This window comes from Oncorhynchus kisutch, linkage group LG14, assembly GCF_002021735.2.
Source record: "Oncorhynchus kisutch isolate 150728-3 linkage group LG14, Okis_V2, whole genome shotgun sequence".
Classification (NCBI taxonomy): domain Eukaryota; kingdom Metazoa; phylum Chordata; class Actinopteri; order Salmoniformes; family Salmonidae; genus Oncorhynchus; species Oncorhynchus kisutch.
This window is the reverse complement of record NC_034187.2, coordinates 75,032,729-75,054,353: the sequence shown is the minus strand read 5'-3', so window position 1 is coordinate 75,054,353 and position 21,625 is coordinate 75,032,729. Positions and strand designations below refer to the sequence as shown.

The 21,625-nt window shown below is 40.6% G+C and overlaps 3 protein-coding genes across 3 annotated transcripts in view; all 3 read right to left on the bottom strand.

The window, feature by feature from the left end:
• Positions 1 to 20,829, bottom strand: part of hoxa3a (homeobox A3a) — a 35,818-nt gene extending 14,989 nt beyond the window's left edge. Inside the window, exons 1-2 of the mRNA XM_031788970.1 lie at positions 19,529 to 20,829; positions 11,581 to 11,685 (exon numbers count right to left, since the gene is read on the bottom strand). The gene's annotated coding sequence lies outside the window, so the exon portion shown is untranslated. The remainder of the gene's footprint in view (positions 1 to 11,580; positions 11,686 to 19,528) is intronic.
• On the bottom strand, positions 2,354 to 4,634 carry hoxa4a (homeobox A4a). Its single transcript, XM_020499965.2, has 2 exons — positions 4,013 to 4,634; positions 2,354 to 3,523 (listed from the first exon to the last, which is right to left on the bottom strand). Exons 1-2 carry the CDS (start codon positions 4,425 to 4,427, stop codon positions 3,198 to 3,200), a joined length of 741 nt encoding a protein of 246 aa, XP_020355554.1. The 5' UTR covers positions 4,428 to 4,634; the 3' UTR covers positions 2,354 to 3,197.
• Positions 12,304 to 15,587, bottom strand: hoxa5a (homeobox A5a). Its single transcript, XM_020499966.2, has 2 exons — positions 14,045 to 15,587; positions 12,304 to 13,375 (listed from the first exon to the last, which is right to left on the bottom strand). The coding sequence occupies exons 1-2, from the start codon at positions 14,634 to 14,636 to the stop codon at positions 13,119 to 13,121; spliced, it is 849 nt and encodes a 282-aa protein (XP_020355555.1). The 5' UTR covers positions 14,637 to 15,587; the 3' UTR covers positions 12,304 to 13,118.
• Positions 20,830 to 21,625: the final 796 nt, after the last annotated feature.

Genomic DNA, 21,625 nt, shown 5'->3' with positions numbered 1-21,625 from the left:
GGCGAGAATTTAGCAAAAGGAAATATTTGATTCGTGCTCCGCGGTGGATCACTTCAAATGAGACTACTGCCGATTTTCATATCTATTTCTGACCCGAGGGCATTCATTATTGAATAAGTCACGTGAGCAAGCATATTAACATTTTAGTACATTGGGAGTGACCTCTATTCGGGTTTTAAATGAGCTCAAATGTCTAATTTAACCATCTCGAAATCGTGAGAGACTGTAAAACATGTGCCAATCATCCAAAATGGCAATTTCTCAACTCCACCTCCGCGATATGTGCTGGCACAGAAAAGGCCTAGACTAAGTTGGTAAGATACTTTTTTGTAATTTAATTTGTTTCCTTAATACATTACATTTAATTGCACTTGTATCCACTTAAAGCTCAGATGGAGATGTAGATGTCTGAAGATGTAGCCCTATCATGCATTCCATTCCGGCTGTGCCCAAAGCCACTTGATAAGAAAACACTCATTGTACATGCTATAACATTCCACTCAAGCCTACATTATATAATGCCACATAGTCATGGCTTCTGTGTATCAAGGATGGACCATGGATGCTTGTAAAGTCGAATCCCTAGATTAAACGTACTTCTGATGGAAAACCATATTATGGCCTTGAATAACTGGTTATTCATTTTGTTCACATATCCCACTCGCAAATCACTGTTAGAGATTCCATAATTATACCAGACTACCTTTAATTTACTAGAATAATGTAGATCATTTGGAAGGGTCAACTAGGTCCGTGATATTATGGCTACAGTAAATTGAATATGTTGTTTTCTCTAATAGGTCTAAGCGTGGTCTATCTCAATCCTTCATTTCGCACATATGATCTGACATACGTGTTTGTGTGACGAATAGCAGCTTAGACTATTTTGAGTAAATTAGCAGCACGGTTGCACACCTACACGTCATTTTGTTTCCGCAAAACAAAAGAAAAAGCCACGGAGGTCTGGACATTGTGTGTGTCGTAAGGTCAGGGGTCACGCGGAGTGCTCCGAGTCGATGATTGGCCAGAGACGGCAGTGTCCTCTAGTTAAACCCTCCGATTGTTTGACTGTATCAGGTAGTGACCAACACTCACACGCTGGTACACTAAGGTTTGAGGGGTAGATGCACTTCATCCTTATAATTACAAATGAAAACAGTAGCAGCCAGATACGTGGATGGACAAATACTTTGATAGAACAGGCCTATATGGAGCTACATAATACATTGGGGGACAATGTATTACTATGGTAGTATCCTATTCGCAACACTCTCATACTGTTGTAAGGCTGTCATGTACAGCTAATTTACAGATGATCAACAAATATGCACACAGTATTCCGTTTATTACGTGTTAACTGGGAGAGGCAGGTAGCCTAGTGTTTAGAGCGTTGGACCAATACCCGAAAGGTTGCTGGATCGAATACCCGAGCTGTCATCGTTAAAATCTGTCGTTCTACCCCTGAACAAGGGAGTTAACCCACTGTTTCCCGGTAGGCGGTCATTATACATATGAATTTGTTAATGGCATGTCTAATTAAATTAAATACTTTAAAACTGTGTATGTAGCAGATATACATGGCTCGTAAATTAAACTGCTTAGTTTAATAGCAGATATTTAGCACTCTGGAAAGTCCACGGAGAAAGATGTATCTGGGTGCCCACTTTACCCACGAGGCTGTTTCTGGATGATGTTGCATCTTCGGCTGCGAACCTATATTTACTGATTACCTTGGGTCTGTATGAATGCACCTAGTGGCCTTTTGTATGTATTTACAGACGTTTTGGGAGTTGCCTATAAGAATATCACTTGTTTGACTTGTTTGGTCCAGAAAAACATAGAAAGTGGAAAAACAAAGCAACATTCAAGGCCCAGCTCTCCGTCCAGTTGCTTTTTTGGACCAAGCCTGATAACAACATACCGAACGAGTTGAAAGTTATTCTGTCAAAATAAGGTAAGAAACAAACTTTCTAAGATAATATTTTTGAATGTTTAAAGATAATTTTTCTTCGTGCATAGATATCCATAATGAAGTGAATTTCTTATGTGCATATCATCCATGAGGCACGCGCACATTCGAAGCACTGGATAGCTAATTCAAAGGTTTACTCCCTGTTTGGGAATAGTGTTATGTCATTAAAGACATAATGGAAAGTATTGTTACGTCATACATTTTAGAAAAACAAGCATGATGCGCATTGGGTTTGCAAGCCTTGTTAAATGATATATCCACGCCCTTTGTGCCGCCTTTGACATATAGGCTATGGTATTGTTACCATAGCATTCATTCATTTAATCTATTTCAATGCATATTACTCAGAAATATCCTACAATATCATATCCAAACCAGCCATATAATTTAAGTACATATTTATTTCACGGGAACAGTTTCTTGCATGGGCCTAAATTACAATACATTATTACAACGTCCATTAATCAGACAACATATACAAATATTCACAGTTTAGAGCACACCACAAAATATGGACAAACTAGTCTACACGGCTACACGAACAAACAAACAAACGAGGTTGCCTTTTTTTAGCCTACAAAATGGATTCAGTATTGTGCCTTTGCTATGATTTGTCTATACTCATTAGGGGTGAAAGTCACCTGGACATTACACGACTTAATAATACATTCAACAGTAAACCAACTCACTCACACATCACGAGCTAAACCCTAACTCTGACACTGTCTCATTCTTAACCTGCTGAGAGGTCTCAGACGGGCACCCCGAGCTTTCCTAAAACATCGTTTTCCTTTCAAGTATATATTTCCATGAGAATAAACAAAATTATTGCATAGAACAAAAGTAAAAATGAGGCCTCACTTTTATCTCTCGTCTCATTCTCTTTTATTTTAATTCTATGCAATGATACATATAATCCAAAGTCCTGTGATACATTCGAGTGTGAGTTATCCTTCTGTCTTAATAAACAAATACATTTCAGTTGCCATCATGGGCAGCAAGTGGCGGATTTCGAGCTAAAAAATTAGGAGAGAGCGAAAAAACGGAGAGAGGAGGTTGAGGTTGAGGTTGAGAGGGGAAAGGGTATTGAAAGGAGGTGACAGGCCCAAAAGCCAAGAAGGGGGTAATACCATAGGGGACATACTCGAGAATCGGTCCACAAAATTCCGTTTCTGTGTTCTGTTTGCCATTCTCAGTCTGTTGGTTTGGCGCGAGGGTTCCATCACTATAGGGTCGCGGCGCAAGGCGTGGGAACGAGCTGCTGGTGCGTGCCAGTTTTGATTTGCTGCTGCTGCTGGGCTCCCGAGGATGAGCTCGCAGAGCGGATCTTGGTGTTCGGAAGCTTATGATCTTTCTTCCACTTCATCCTTCTGTTCTGGAACCATATCTTCACCTGACGTTCGGAAAGGCACATCGTGTGCGCGATCTCCACGCGCCTGCGTCGGGTCAGGTAGCGGTTGAAGTGGAATTCTTTCTCCAGCTCGAGAGCCTGCTGGCGGGTATAGGCAGTGCGGGACCTCTTGGGCACTCCTCCACTGTAACTAGCATTGACTGGAGAAATCAAGCACACACACATACAATCAAGCAGGTGTTATCTCCACTAGGCACATTACACATGTTATTCTTCATAAAGGTTTGTTGGTAGTCTACTGGGGAAATAAAGCCTACGATGTTTTCTGGGGGTTTCCCCTTGATTTCTGCTGCGTAGAAGTACCTTAATTTGGAGACGCCATGTGTACAAGCGCTCGCATCCAGGGACAAATCAAGCCTTGGAAAATGATTAACAAAATCAGCGGGGCTGGATATTACATTTTGGCTGGGGTCCAGCCATGTAGGTAGTTTGGTTTAAAAAGCAACAAAGACCTCATGGCCCCGGCAGGCAATAAAATTTACGAGGGGTTCTTAATTACCGACCCCGCTGCTCGATGGTCGTAAATTGCCATTGTAAGGGGTGCTACTAGTGCTGCCTCAATGGGCGTGCATACGTTCCAGTGGTGGCTTGCTCAGTGGTTCCGGTATTTAAACGTGGCGATAACTCACCAACATGGACCTTCTTCATCCAGGGGTAGACCACCGGCGGTTCCTTGCCCTTCTGACCACCGGGATACGACTCAGTAGCGAGGCTGCAGTCTTTGCTGACGTCCTCCACCACACCGCTGTCTGGGACTGGGTTGAGGCGAGGGCCATGGTTCTGGGCAATGGGCTGAGGTTGTGCCTGATGCCTGTCGGTAAAATCGTCGAGTCCATTACTGGGGACATTACCGTAGTCGTAGCTCGGTTCTGTGTAGTTTGACCTCGGATACGACGCCTCGTCATGATGGGGAAAGCCCGAATCTTTTGGCCGTTCGTAGTACTCAGTAGGGGCGGGGATGTATCCGTTCTGTTGATATTCGTCGCATGGAGGAAAGGAAGGTTCGATATAGTTCGAGTTTATCAAATACGAACTCATGATCATTAATTTGTGAAGTGCAACAATACTAATTTTTATCGTGCTGTCGTTTTTCTGATCTCCACCAAACCCTCCTACTCTCTGTCAAATGTACAAAGTTGTCTGGTCACGTGTAAACCGCCACCAATCACCACGTCTCCTGTGGGCATCATGTAAACAGGAACCAATGGAAAGCCTGGCATTGGCACAACGAAAATTGCTCCGACTAGCCTACGTTGTGTTTTCCTTATTAAATCAAAATATATCAAGAAAAAAACGATCAACTCACTTGTTTATCACATAGCCTAAACTAAACTAGAATAAATAAACCCTTTATTTAGCAGTAAACCACATTAAACCACGGCCTTGAGGAGATGATGATGATGTTGGGTATATCTTACTGTTGCACAGGAAAAGGATGGGCTCTTTGGAAATAAGCAAACTGTAAGTGCTCTCTTTTCTGTCAAATATGACATTGGAGCTCATTTCCAGTCCATTGCTGTCCAAAATGCTTTCCTTTCTAGTCAATTCTGAGTTGGTAATTCCGTGAATAAAATGTAAATCTGTAAATCTGTATCTCACTTGATTTGAACGACAATAAAACAAAGCAAGGTTGAAAACATTGCACGTGCGCCGTTAAGCACCTCTCATGATCATATTCAGTCATTAAAACTAAGGAAAACTCAGCATTTTAATTTAAGAAATGTTTGTGAAGGATAACATCAAATAGTTTACATTTGGCTTCTCATATGATGATACAAGATGGCAACTGAATAGCAGGCCCAAATAAGACAAGTGATTTTGACATGGCCAAAGGTTCTCATTTTCATTTCATTTCATTTGAGTAATTTAGAAGATGCTCTTATCTAGAGTAACTTAATCTATACATGAGTAGTGTTAGTTGATGAGAAATTAACATTTGTGTTGAAATTTGTAGCAACTCAAAACAAAGGTGAGGGTTCAACATGCACATCCACAGACTCATATTCTACTACTAAAGCACATTTGAGTAACCACGAAGATAGGTCTAATACGAGTCATTTTGTGAAGCAAATGACTGTGATTGACTGTAACTAACCTGTGGTATGATATAGTATCTTTACTATACATACATTACGCTGTTCACTTTCCTCCAAGATTCAACATAAAACACCCATCAGCGTTGGTGGGGTTTTAAACTATTGAGCTGGACACCAGATAATGGTTACAACAGCAACAAAACTAAGGGCATAATAATAATAATAATAACAATAATAATAATACATTTAGTGTATGCCTACTATTAATACGTTAAACCACTACAACAACTGAAAAAAACAACTACAACTAAAATAACTATATTTAAGACATCATCTGAAAATATCATGACCATGTAGGCTAAAATTAACCAAACACACTTCTCGATTCATTTCACTATGACAAAATGTCACTATGACAAAAGTGCAATTATATACAGTTTATAATAGAAGCATCCCTGACCGTATCTCTTCTGTGCCATCAGTATCTCGTCAATTGCCATCTCCAAGACCTGTTCGCCCTCCAGCTAACTATTACAAATCAGAGGTGAAAATCTTGAGGAAGCCAGCTCAACCGCACGAGCAACACTACGGAAGGTGTCTGCGACCGTCTACGTGAAGAAGGCCCGGTGTGCGGTGGCAAGGGGATGCAAAACTTCGGAAATATTGAAGGCTTTATTTTTTATTTTTTTCTCTCCCCCTTTCTGTTCGCCCCCTAAACAGCGATAACTTCTCTCTGACCCCAAAGTGACACCGTTTCTATGTTGTTTCTGATTAATCTTTCCCATTGACAGTCTTTGTTAAACAACAAGGCGTGCCCTTCCCCAACGAGGCGACATTTTCATATTTGTTAGACGCAGTGACCTGAAGCTCACCCCGGACTTGGACTTCGGTTTTCCAGGGTCTACTCGACTCTGGGTAGATTACGGAGCACTTAGCACCGGTCAGCACCTAACAGCGCCCCCAAAATATATTTTTTTAAACCAGTACAAAACCCACGATAAAGCGTAGGTCCATCTGAAAAAGCCTTGCGTCGACTGTGCCACTCCTGTAGGTAATGTTAGCCAACTAAAGTGAAGTTTCGGTGTCTCCTGGTCAATGTTTTCTTTAGAATGGTATAAATATGTATATGTGTTGAATTTGTTTCACACTGTTAGGCTTCTGTTAATGTTTCTCACCTAGGCTCATGTTTTTCCTGTTCAAACAAGGTCCTCCTCGGAGCTTTGTATGTGTAAGCCATCGCTATGGGATTTTCATTTTAGTCAGATATAGGCCTATATGGCCTTTTAAGCATCGAAATAGCCAAAGTTGTTAGGTGTTATATTACAATTGAGTGTATTTTACACCTGTAACTCATCGTGAATGACAAGGGGAATCTTTTTTGTTGTTGAGGATCTGGCCTCCAGAACGCATGTAACCAAGACCACCTGAGGGTCTATCTATCAGCATAATGTCCACGGTAAGAATGCTTGACTTGATATCTAAATGTCCACTCTAGTGTGCTATATAAGTGTTATATAAATATGGTCAGGATTGGCTGTTATCCACTCGCTAGCCGTAGTACCCTTGAATGAGCGACAGTTTAAAGGGTCCGTAATCCTTTACAGACTTTTACAATTTACTTGTTGCTATACTATAGTGTGTGTGTGTGTTATACACAGGTTTGGAAACGTTCAATTTGGAATGCGTTATAAACAAGTCTTTTTGCATGATAAAAACTCATGAACTGTAAAAATCCTGATTTATGATGTTCAATTCCCTTCATTCCCTTCAGTTGAGAAACTAGTTCTTTCGAGATGCTGTTTTATTTTTGGAGTTTTGAAACAGGCGAAATATAAACACAACTGTGTGTGAGTGGCAAACGTTATGATCTGATAAACAATTGAAACGACTGAAATATGCTATTCAAACAACCACATTCAGTGTTTTACCTTTTAGGGTGGAAATACTGACGTTCACGAATGGATGTTTACGATTTTTTTAAATTAGAAGCGAATAAGAAATGTGGGCCTGCATGGTATCAATCTTAGGTTACAACGTGATTTTGGCTATTGAAATGTTTCTGTAACAATTATTCCAAATCAAAATCCTCAAAAACATCCATGTTAATTAGCAAAAGAGCAAAAAAAGTCTAGTTGTGAATAAGAAATAATTATTCCTATTATTTATTGACTTAGAAAGGTACTGTGAGTGAAAGAAGTAGATTGCCACTCTTTCGGTCCTTCCCATATATAACGAACATATATCATACTGACACTGTACTGTAAATTCAGATGATAAGAAAGTGCTCTGACGATAGTGACTGATCACATATGGTTGCTAGATCCCTTGTCTGTTAGGAGGACCAGGCTGCAGAGGACAATGTTCCCTCATTATTCACGAGTCGGTTAAGGTAATGTTTTGATAATGCAACATATTGAAATCAAGAATATATTGGGAGTGGTGTGTAAGAAGGAAGCTATAGATGTATATTTTGGCCTAAACATGAATGCCACCCACAGAGCACCTCGCACATTTAACACACGTTCAGAGGAAGATGGGTGGGTGAAATAGTATGATTGCATTCAACATTTAGTTGAAGTTGTCTTCTTAAAAATGGGACATAAATCAAAGCAAATGTAACTGCATCAAGTGACTGTTTTATGTAGATTGTAGATACACAAGTGTTGAACAACATGGCCTTAATAGGTCTGTGTTTTCATAGCGTACTATTTTGCCCAACCCGTTTCTTCTAAGCTTATACGACAAAGCATATACTATATCTTCTTCCATAGACAGTTGTTAGAACGGTGCCATAACCCAATGCGTTATCTCCTATAACATAAAGATCACTTGTGGGAGCCACAAACATTGAGTGGCTAATGGCTATTTCTTTATTTCTTTATGATAAAGACACCTTCAATTATCATATTAGTCATTTGGCTCTTGACTCTTTTGCAATAAACGAAGACACTGAATTACCAATAGTTAGGCTATTGTATAATAGGCCACTTGTTTGTGGCCTAAACGAAATATGAATGACAAGTTCGAGAATAAATTGTTGCTAACACGGCTACGGTGGATCTCACAATTTCGAGTGCACCGTTTTTATGTGAGCTTTAAAGAGAAAAGGCCTATGTTACATTTAGCAGTGTGTTTAAACCAAATTGTATCTATTACAATAGAGGTGCATATATTTTTTAAATGATCTCCATGAAACACGTTGGTTTACACACTTTAATGTAGAATAAGATAAGGAAGGCTTGATCTCACATTTTCACAACTTTACGGGAAAGGAAAACGGCGATTCGATCCTGTTATGCAGATCCATCCGCCATTAGAGGCTACATCCTATATCCTAATGCATTTTCAAAACCCAATTAAGTACGAATGATATTTTGTTATTACTAATAACAATTGACTGTTCTCATTATAAAATAAACATATTATTTCTTTGTAACCAAAATCACCTTCTGGATAATTTTTTGTAAAGGCTACAAACAGGACTTTTTCCTCAGCAGAAGGAGAGAAAGACTACATATTTTAAAGGGGTCGGGGGCTCCATTTGGGGGGCTGTGGGCATAGTCTACCCATCATCCTGTGACCGGGGTAAGAGTATCAATCCTCAAAATGCAAATGTTTCCCTCATATCCAATGCAATTTATTCAAAGGATATTCACCAATCAACCGCCCTAATAAAATGCCGCCACTCAATCTTGGGTCTGGGGACGGACGGGGGTCCACTCCCCTCGGTCCCAAACTCGGGGTCGCCCTGCTTTCAGGGTTCACCTGGAGTGCACCGTCAAACATATGTAATTCAAAGCTATTCTATCTTTTGTGTGGAGAGTCAAGATCGCTATTATAACGCTGGCATCAGGCCCCTGCTGAACAGATGACGGGAGACTTGTTCAGCGGGTAAACTTTTGACCCCAAATGTTCCTCCTCTTCCCCCGCTATATCGAGATCATCAGTCCCACCCCTGCGAGGCTGTGCTGCCCAGGCGAGGTGTCTGGCTGCTTGGGAAGAAAACTTGATTTGCAGTATATCCATTTCTGTTATCATTACTGTAATTAGTCTAACGACAATCATAATTAGTGATATAACAGGCAGGTCTATAATATAATACCTGTAGTTGTATCTCTGTATTGTCTCACTGTGGGTGTTGGTTACAATGCACCCTGTACAACATCACTAATGTACAACATCACTAATACAAGCAAACCGCTCAGGGATGAATGTCCTTCATTCTTTTGTGTGAGTCTTTTTATCTCCTTGCCTCACATAGGCCTAGTGTTTTTGCTAAAATGCCCGAAAGGCTCTCCAAATAAACTAACGCAATATGCTAATTATATTACTTCACTGCAATGTGTAATAAGGCAAGCAAACCGGTCAAGTATTATGTGCGTCCTATCATACTATTGTATTTGTGTGTGTTTCCCCCCCCTCTCAGCAGCTGGCTGCAGGTGACACTGAACTTGGCCTAAAGCGAGCTCTGCTGGTGGCTGGAGGATGCAGATTTATCTTGCTGCTATGGCTGACCTCGCGGTGAACCGCGCACGGGGGATGGTTAATATTTTTCTGCCTGGCATTGTCTGCCTAGGACCCCGATTTAAGATTATTTTATGTGTAACAACGGTGTAATTTTCGCCCCAGACTTCACAATGATATTGGCATAGAATAACGGTTTCTCTTTCATGTTCTACACCATACAACTGTGATGGAAATGAAGTCCAATTTCATTGCATTGGCTATTTGTTTACACGACGGAATCTTCTATGTCGACTGTTAGGGGAAGGGGGAGCGGGGATCAACCCACCTCAAATCATCAGATGATTCAGAGTTTCAATTCCATCTACGTACTGACATATTATACTTTGAGGGTTTAGTTTCTATATAAACACTTTTCATTGCAATTCGTTTTCTGATGTGAAATAGATGAAAATTGAATTCACACCTCTGACGGGGAAAGTTATGATGTGCCTGTAAGCACCAGTTTCGTTCTAATTGGGCGTAATTGCAATCTGTGCAAATACATAAGAGCAACACACAACAATGGAAATTTCGAACACACCAAAGCACTCTTATACACAACAAATAGACCAAGCCCATACTGGTCACTCATCAGCAAACAAGTAAGTAGGCCTAAACAAGTAGGCCTAAACAAAATCTACACTATAAGCAAAACAAAAAATCAATTAGGCTATAACCTACTTAATAAGAAATGATGATGCAGAAACATTTTTCTAGAAAACGAAAACATACTCAATCTAAAGGAAACTATTGTGATTGGGCAAATGCGTCACAAAGTCAGACCAACACTTGTGACACATTTTCACATCGAAGTCAAAGCTTTATTGGTATCTGAGTGTTCATGTCGGCCCGGAGGCACGCGCCCAAGCTGGGCCATGAGGTCACCATGAAGCAAGAGTGACACTCTCCAACTGAACTTTACAACCCAAAAACACAAAATGACATGGCTGACGCAAAACGGAATTCCTTTCCAAGTGTGGCCCTGCTGTGTTTTATCCTCTATTGTGTTTACTCTACAGGGCGTTTGGCTGTCTTAAACCATTTCAACAAGTTTGGAACACATGAGGAAACCTGACCAAAGACACACCTAGAGCTTCAAACAAAGTGTAGATCCTGTGCCTAACTTGACAATTACACAGATTGAAAAGCTACATTTACCCCAAAAGTGGTTGTATGATAGTTGAGTACCGTACACAAACATATTACAGTTTAGCAATGACATTGGAAACACCATAAAACAGCTCAAATAGCTTTATGGCTTGTCCAGCACATTAATGGCTATGAAGAGTCCAAAGAAGCCCCGTGTGTAATACAGGAAGTGAAAAAACACGAATTAAAAAGGAAAAGGGATGGACAGAAGCATAATTATCCCACATGCAAAAACGTATTATGAGTTACACCACAGATGGAGGGAAACTAGTTACACTAGGAAGGAAGCAATTAAATATCCATGAGCCTGAACCAACCCTGGCCAACATCTGCCGAGAGAAACCAGGATTCAGCTCAGCACCACTGACAAATTAGCGTAATGGGCTAATATGGACAGATAGCGCGTCCGAATACAATCATAATTCTGTTTCAAACAGGGTGGCTGTTCAGAGCCAAGGGAATGGAAGGCTACAGGCTACTCAAGGGCAATAGAGGCAGAAACTTACCTCGAGACCGAAGCTGTCTTCTCGTGTGCGTCCGGCATGCAGGGTCCATCGCGAGGCGTTCTGGTGAGCAAGGAGTGGGTGTAACGGTCAAGGAACACTTACAGCCTGCAAGGAGAGAGTCAGACGAAGCCTCGCGTCAGTGCGATTATATGTTATGTGCAATATACTGTCAACTCCCCAAAACCATAAAACTTACTTTAATGGCCACCACGTGACAGTTTATGGCCAGTGAGCCTATTTGGCCGCGCTCCGGATGATTTTTACGATCTAATTCATAGACAAAACCCCCATTCATTTGGCACCCAAATGTCAGGGAGCCGGAACCGGCCTAATAAAGTTTACGTTTCGAAAAGTGAACTGATTCTCTGATAGTAGTAAACTCGAGCAGATGGGACGCAGAGCCCCTCGAGCCGGTCACTGGCAAGAAGGACCCGCTTTATCCATACGCACAAAGGTGAGTAAAGTGTGCAGATATAGATTTAGCTACCTGTTGATTTTCTCGACCTTGAAACTAGCTAGAAAAGTTTAACTTTTAAAGTTTTAATTGCAATCAATGGAGTGAAAGGCCTATAGTCTTGACCTAGAAAAAAACCAGTTACTGCAGGCCTAAAAACTTTACATTCAACAACAAAAACATTACAAAAACATACACACTTTGGTTTTTCCGTGAGGCACATGAAGAAGTAAGATAAAGAATCGAAATAACAAATCATTTACAGTCTCTGTTGTTCCAGTAGAAAGTTTATTATAATCAGCATCATCACTGTAATATTATTTTCAATTTCCAGTCATTCTTTAAAAACATTTACAAAAAGCGTATAGCACGATGAAGCTATACACGTAGGCAATGGGATCCACGATGGAACCCTTCACATCCAACATAGAGGGGAACGTACAAGAAACACACATTGTAAGAAGCTGCGCCAGGTGAACAGATTTACAGCAGCTCGTGTAAAAGAAGGATACAAAGGCACAGCTACACGCAACGGGTCAGAACTGCGGTCCCGTCACGTGTTCACAACGCACAGGCTTATACGTCTGTCTACAATAAGGAACAAGTTATCTAAGTTTGGTACAATACATTGAACAAATAAATACATACTTACATATAAAACAAAGGCTATACACAAAAGCAACACCATTTTTTTATCAACTCATTAATTATTCGAGTTTCTATACTGTTTTACAAGTGCAATAGGCTACACAACTTTTATTGGATAGTTAATGGACTTTTTTGCGGTAAGTTCGCGTTGATTCTATTTTGAACAAGAAACAAGTTAACAAACATGTATTTCCCATTGGTTTGTTCTCTAAGACAAACAATGTACAGAATGTTTCTTTTTTTACTCACACAAGAATTATCACGGTCAAAATAAATATAACTATAGAGGAAAGTATTTTTGAAAAGGCCGGAGTTTGGACAACTGCATGTTCACTGTCCCAAAACAGCCATCGGAAAGTCTTTCGCAATGTAAAAATGAATGGAAGTTCTCCCAAGCTTTGTATTATTTTATTAGAGCTCATCGGGGAACCAAATATCAGGGACGGTGGTACCCTACACCCCCTGCCGCTGCCATGCTCATGCTTTTCAGTTTGTTGTCCTTTTTCCACTTCATCCTTCTGTTCTGGAACCAGATTTTGATCTGGCGTTCTGATAGGCAGAGCGCGTGCGCTATCTCGATCCTCCGTCTGCGGGTCAGATACCGGTTGAAATGGAACTCTTTCTCGAGCTCCAGGGTCTGGTAGCGCGTGTATGCTGTCCTCGCCCTCTTCCCCTCTGGTCCAGTGAGACTGTCTGGTGGTAACACACAGGACGCAACAATAAACCCATAATCAAAATAGCAACCCACACAACAATGTTTACTAATTCTTTATGCAGGTTTACCTGGCAACAATGCAAGGACATTTTTTTTTTATTGATCAATAATGTTTACCAACGCTTTATGCAATGATTATTATATGGTATAAAATGTACTTTATTCTTGATCACACTTCGATGCAGCTCAGTCCACATATAACAGTCCACATAAACACTATTCACCTTTCCCACACCATAAAATGTAGTGGAAGTGCCAATTAATTACCAAAAGTTTGTCTTATAAAAATACCATTAACATTTAGCATAATACAAAATTATGGCAAAAGAAAATCCTATATTTAAACAAAATGTTCACCTCCTGCATTTTGGTAACATGAAAATGTTCTGTTTTCATGCCACGTTGAATTATTTTCCAACGCTTTGGGTACAAATATACAGGTGGCGTAAATCTCGCCATTACACCGCTTAACCATTACTACTATCAAATACAGATTATTTCTCTCTTATGGGATGATTCGGTTAAATACTTTTTACCATCGAAAATGGCAACAAGCACAGTTTAAATGGCTATAGGACGTCATGTCCACGACAAGTACAAAACATAAACATAAACGTCTACCTCATCAACATGTAAAGCTATTTTACCATGATTTATGTGCAGTTTCCTCATCCAGGGGTAGATCTGAGGCTGGGCACCGTCGGTGAAATGTTGGGAAGTTGTCTGCTCTCTTCCAGCGGGCTTATCTTCCTCGAGGAGGGGGGAGGCTTTCGACACACACTCCTGGTTCAACAGCGTGCCTCCGTTCGAACTCGGGGTCGCGCAGGGGATAGTTATGGAGTTCTTTATGGCTCGGTGTTGCGGTTGAGACTCGCTGACCGGAGACGAGCTTGTGACAGAGGAGGAGCACCGGAGCGGATCAGGTGCAGGCGAGAGGGGCGCCGTCCCAGTGGCGCTCGCGGGCTGGGTGTAACTGGATGGCTCGACAGAGGACGTTGTTGCCGGCGCCGACTGGTTCGGGGAGTAGCCCTGTGCCCGCTCGTTGGCCACAAAGTGCCCATTACCGCGACCGACAGTGAGGTCCATCCCGTTGTAACCATAACCTTGCCTGCTGGAATGCATGGTCGTTGAGTCCCTGTATTGGTCGTTTGCTGAGCTGTGGTCTCCATAATTATGTAACTGGAAGTCGGCGCCATTGGGATAGCGACCGCAGAATGAGTTTACAAAATAGGAGCTCATTGATTGACTATTCAAATACTGTTGTTTCGCAGGTATTTGTTGTTTTTATTTTTGGAGAAAATAGTAACGTGTGTGCTTGATTTGTGGCTCTTGATGCTTTTGCTTCTTCTATAGCACCCTTGCACAATTTATGATGAATTAGGGAAATGAGTAGAACGTGTACTTGATTCTCTCTTACGTAGGCACCCAAATATGGGTTACGGCTGAGAATCACGTGCTTTTGTTGACCAGTCGTAAATCCTGCTTGATGACCTCCAGAGGTAAACTCGTGCACAAGTAGGAAATCTGGGTGGGATGTTATGGGCGCGCGCCTGGGAGTGCGCCTGGGCAGGGCGCTCGCGGGGCCCGGGTTGCACCTCTTGGATTGTCCTTGCGCGCCATCCTCCGGCCACAATCTCGCACTGCCTGCGACGGTGTTTGAGGCGTGGCCTCTGAACAGGGTCGTTCAGAGGTTAACGACCATTGCGGCAAACGCATCGCCTTCCCAAACAATACAACAAGAAACGCACTGAATAGTGAATATACAACCTCTCCACTGACACGGAGTACAGAAAGAAATTCAACATGAAACATTATCCTTATAGTTGGGAATAAAACACGTACAGAAGGGCCTACAAAACAACACAACTAGCCTAAAATATCAAAAACAATTGTTTAGCACCTTACATTTAGTTGAATATTTCGTTAAAGCGTGTTACAAATCTTTGAATTTTAGTAATCAACCCTTGAAAAATCTACATTTGCATGAATATCCTCCTTAGTTCAGGCTAATGGTGTGAACAGCATGGTCAACCTGCAGATCAACCGTTATTCCTAAAATTGTTAGATGCTCTCAAAAATTAGGCACTTCAAATGAATTACTGTTTCGTTTTTTTAAGATGACAGAAAGTAAGCTACCGTACAATAGTATTATTAGACAATTATTTACCCCTCGTTTGAAATTCCATAAATACTTAACGTGAATAAAGCACGTATTGATCAACAAAAATTGCCAGAATTAAGTAAATGTGATGTTTAAATTGGTTCAATGTACGTGCGTAAAATTTTGTTGCGGTTCCAAATGAATAGCCTAAGCTCTAGCAGACATTACAGCGAAACAATAATATCAATTTTATTGTCATTATATTTTTTTGCCAATATGGATAACTTAAGTCAATTTAAGAACAGGAAAACGAGGAGCAGAATATAGTTCGAAAGGAATCTAAACACACGAAGTTCGCATTCGATGAAGAAAGAATGAATGAAAATCAAAGTAAGAGAAGAAGGGAATTTAGAATATATATATATTTTTAAATGATGTCTGACAATAGAGGGAATAAACAGGATTTCTTGGTTTAGGAATTTTAGTGTATTTTACATGGACATATGCATGCCTAGGTGAAATGAAATAATTTCCCTTGGCCTCTCTCGGCATCTTCCCCACACCCATAGATAATGTCCTCGGAGTGAGGACGCGAATGTAGTAGGCTATAGGACTCTATTTCAACTCAGATAAGTCTTGTCAAGTTTTCAAAATAGAAAGGTAAGGCACCGCACAATGACAATCTAAAATTAGGTTCGAAATATGATACGAAGAAAGCCCTATCAGTATAACAGCAGAAGTAATACAACTGTAGGCTCAAAACAAGCAATGGCAATAAGAAACACATTACTACATTATTTTAGCAGAATTTGGTTTTAAATCATGTTCATCGGTGTGGAGTTGCTGATTAGTTGGTGTAACTTAGAGGTCACCTGTACCTAAAATAGAAGTAACTGTTGCAGGTGCAGGCAGAGCAACAGCATTTAAAAAACATTTAGCCTTACAAAAGATACTGCTCATTCCGTCTACTTAGTAGAAAATAGTGCACTCCATATGGATTACTGGACACTCAGGCACGCTCGCGACGGCCAGCTGCAACCAGTTTTACAGGAGTAGGCTCTGGTTATCCATAGTCCATTGGACCTCTCGGTCCTATAGTCCCCAAAAGACGATAAGCCATATTTAGGCTACACAACGCCCCACGCTGGCACTAACAGCGTGATGGATACGTCTGCGTGTCTGTCCGAAGGATGCAGACTCACAGAGGTAATATGGCCCCTTCAGGCACCGCAGGAGCCGAGGAACAATCTGCACTCAGGAACAGATGTGTACAGCGGTGTATGAAGGAGCCCTCTATCCGAGCCCGGGTCTTGACTTTCAGGGATAGTTTGAGAGAACGCGTTCAAACATGCTCCGGATGTTGGAAGGAGCGAGGATAGGTTCTGTGCTTTATAATGGCCAGGATTGTTTGTGATTGAGGTTTTAAATAGGTTGTTAGCGAGAGAGAGCCTAAGAGCTAACATCTGATTTATCAATGGCCAATAGAAACAAAGTTCCCAAGAAATTATCCCACCCAGGGGACAAGGGGCAAACCAGGAAGTGGGAGAGTAAAGTGAGGGAAAAGGTAAAAGACTAGAAAAAAACGAACAAGACTAATGTCCGCATCTGGTAGAAGCGTCAGGATTCGGCAATCTGTGTGCGTGCTAGTGGCGCACATAAGCGAGGGGAGCGCATGCTTCCCAGACCGTAAAAGGCCAACTATTTGAAATTCAGATCCGAACCTTGATCGATGAGTGAGTAAAATTTCACGACGCTTCAGTTTTATTTGCTCATAAATGTAATTAGCTACGTGGGCTGTGTTACACGCGCAATAGCCTAAACTGTTCAATCTGCATGCATTTCAGATACCCTAGATTTTGTATAGTGCAGTGGGGCCGCAGCAAGGCCATTTTCTAATGTCCACTCGAGTGGTTGCATTACCACTGCACATCTCGACGATGGTATTCAATTGGAGACGCTAAGGTCAAATGGAACAAATTCAACGGGTAGGTGAACCGTAACAGATTCGCTTGTAATTGAAGGAAACTAAGCGAACTGACACGGACACAGCAACTACACACGCATTATTAAAATGCAATACAACAGTATGCTATTGTGCTGTACTCCTTCTTTGGTATTGATGCCAATTGTGACGTTTTGGTCTCTCAGAGTCTTATTTGTGTCAGTATTTTGAGGTAATAGTCTTGCCATATCAATTATGACGCTTTGGTCTCATGTTCTATTCTGTGACATATTTTTGAGGTAATCATCTACGGTCCCATGAATGGTGTCTATCTGTGACATACAGAGATCTTATGTAAAGAACACTGACTATCTGTTGTCCTAATCAGAACACCATTTTAAGCGAAAGTGTATTTCCTTTCTAGTCTATGGCTCATAATGATTGTATTTGTTTCTTGGTATACTCATTTGTCAACAAGTCTTGGTGTTTTATCATTCTTTGGGACATTTTTGTAGACTACACCTTTAAATGTTATATTCTATTCTGTAGGCTTTTGAGCCGGACAAAATAGGAAGGATTAACTTAAATTTCGTAAACGTCCAATACAAAAATGTCAAGCATATACAGTAATTCACAACAATCAATTCAAGCTATCAGGCCCTACATGATAGTGCCAATGCCATTACTGAACAGCACAATATCACATCACTCTTATTTGTGTTGCTATAAAGTTTATAATTATTATAGGTATGCACAATATCGAGATGAAGGGGTCATTGATGAGGGTATTCTTTCTGTGATGTGGTGCTGATGTTACCTCGTTGGGGTAGAAAACAGGAGAGGAAGACAAGAACACTCTAGATTAAGCTAATATAAGATAGTATACATTATAAAAGTTTCAGTCATTTAGCAGACACTCCAACCCAGAGCGAATTAGAGTAGTGAGTGCACACATTTTCGTAATTTTTCCTCCTGGACTCGGAAGTAAACGTAACACCGTAAACATAAATCCGGGGCACTCAAATTAGTATGATATGTTACATTTATGTGTATGGTATGTATTAATTAGTCATTCATTTCGTATGATGTGTTACAAATTCAAATTCGTATGATATGTTACGAATTGCAAAAGTTGCTAAAGTTAACTAGGTGGCTAAGATTAGCTAGGTTAACTAATATGTTATGTATTTGCAAAGTAGTAAGTAGTTGCCTGTGATGAACATAAGGCAAACGTTTGCTAAACATTTTCCTTATACCCCACCTATCCATCCTCCTTTCATGTATTGCTTCAAGTAAACTTCTGTGTTATGTAACCATAGCAAACTAAACATATCATACTAATGTGAGTGTCCCGGATTTTCGATTGCTATGTTTCTTCTAGTCTATAAAACGAGGCAGAATTTTTCTTACTGGTCCCCTGTGGGAATCGAACCCACAACCCTGGCATTGCACGCGGTCCTATACAGCATACAGTATATAGATTAACACAACTGCAACACAAGATACACATTGATTGTGAATCGTGCTAGACAACAGCACTGTGTTGTGGTTGAACTGTGCTGGCACAACCATGTAGACTGAAAATGGCGAAATGGGAACAAAAGTCATAACCAAACGAAGACCACACTTCTCCCACAAGAGGGCGACAGAGAATAGCCTATTGGCTCCAGTCGCAATACCCAGCTGCCGACAGACCACCCAATTCAAATTGCAACAAATAAAGAAAACACAAATACCATACATGCATGCTAATAAGTTATTGAAGTTCTCATAATGAAAATGCATAGGGCTACACAAATATTGAATGACATAATTATATAGGTCAAGCCCAGAGACCACATCAACTACAATAACAATGATCATAAATAATCATGCAAATTATGACCATATCCTATCAAATTATCAAATTATCGGAGAAAACCCATTTTAACGAAGCCTAGAACACTCCAAACCAATCTTCTGATAGTCAACACTTTAATACTAGACAAGCATAGTAATGGTATTTGTTTGTATTTTTATGCTCACTTTATTTAATGAATGATTCACAAATCATATAAAATCATAATCATGATAAGCAAGTATTCTTACCGTGTTCAGGTCTCATGGTGCGTGGGGATGTTACGAGAAGAGGACGGACAGGTGCAGTTGGCGCGAGGTAGACCGGGGAAGATCCCCTGTTGTGCCAGTTGGGTCCCTGGACGAATCCACGAGCCCCCGGGGTCAGGCGACAACGCGCTCCCACTCAATCCGTCCATTGTGCCAAACCGAGAACGACGGTATTGAACCAAACCGTCCGGTTCCAAGAAAGGGACACGGCTCCTTGCCACTGCATAATACAAAACTCAACTCAAAAGCGAAACAGCATTACCCATGACGAAAATACATAAACAATGACATTGAGGAGCAAAAGCTTTTACAGTACAGAAAGGGTTGTGTGGCAGACACAGGCTGTTAAATGAGTGACGTTCTCTTCTGGAAAATTATATATAAAAAAGTTCATGTTCACGGCTCCATGCCATGTGACCAGTGTGGACCAATGGGAAAGGAGGAGCCTCTTAAAGCTGTATTGCTATTTTGTACATTTTCATAAACAACAACAGATTTATGACCTAGTGAGAGAGGGAGAGCAAGAGGAGAGAGGGGGAAAGCGGGTGGGGAGATGGAGAGAGAGGAGAAGGGGCAGTTCAGAGCTAGACGCCATCTTACCAGAAAGAGGGGGAATGCACAGTTAAACATTCAACATTCATTTCCCCTACTCAGTAGTCTACACATACACAGCCTGTCCAGTCTCATGTCCTCATAGTTAGCATACTTTTGCCCATTGTTTCCCAATCTCAGTCCAGAGGACCCCAAGCAGCGCTACACAGCTGGTTCAAATAATCTAGTCATTATCAAGCTTTGATTATTTGAATCAACTGTGTAGTGCTAGAGCAACAAACAAAACAAGCACATCTTGGGGTCCTCAGGACCGAGTTTTGGAAACACTGCTTTAGCCTCTTTATTAAAGGAGTAGTTCACTATTTTACAACTTGATGTTAGATGGTTCCTCACCCTGAAAGTAGTCTATGGGCCAAGAGAAACTGTAATCCATGGTTCAGTTTTCTTTAAACAGCCACTACACAATTCAGGTAACCTTAGCCACCACAAGCTAAAAGTCTATGGCAGTTAAAGGAGCATGTGAGCATGTTTAAAAAAAGAAGGTAAAAATCACATGAAATCAATTCTAATCACATACATATTTAGTTTGATGTTACTTAAAGGTGCTTTGGCTATTTAAAAAAAAAACATGCTCACATGCCCCCATCAGTTCCAATGATTGTTAACTTGTGATGTGTGTAGCAAGCTGTTTAAAGGAAACTGAACCATGGATTGCAGTTTCTACTTTCAGGGTTAGGAACCATCTCAAATTAAGTTGTAAAATAATGGACTACTCCTTTAAACACGTGTCATGGGTTTCATCAGCTCTTTTCACTTTTCCTGCTGAATGAGCCAGATAGTATGTTATGTAATAGTATAATTTGTAGGCTTAGTGTTGTCCATATTTATTGTCATATAAAAAGAAATGTAGAACTAAATGAACGTGAAAAATGAAGACAAGTATTTTCATCCATGCATAATTTAAGCTAATACCGTCTATTTTGGCATGTTGACTATATGTGCTTTCTTAACATTTTGTCTAAAGTTCGTATAAATGTATGGTTGTTTTACAGGAAATTCGGTACGAAGCTATTTTCAAAACTGAAGGCTTTTGTTTTTATTGGATTCATATTGTGTCTTGCATAATGTCAAAATACGAATACCTCCGAGTCAAAGCAGAGATGTGGAGGGAGCATATAGGTTATTTCTGAACATTGGAGCAGTTCTCTTGTATTCATTTGATTTGAAAACAAACACACTATTTCCCTAATTTACAAATAGCCTACAAACACATGCAAGCAGACACACTCACGTCCACCAAAAATGTGATTGACGTATACGAGGATGCAAAAATACACTAACAACACGACGTCACAGAATTTACAAAGACTTCAATTTCACACATATACAATAAGTTATACAGTATTGAAATTCAGTGATACATTAGTAGCCGAATAGGTCTGTAGTCTCTGAGGTAGGGTATTGGAATCATGCGAATATGTATTACAATCTCTACATGGCCCCAAAAGACAAGTTCTCACAAATATA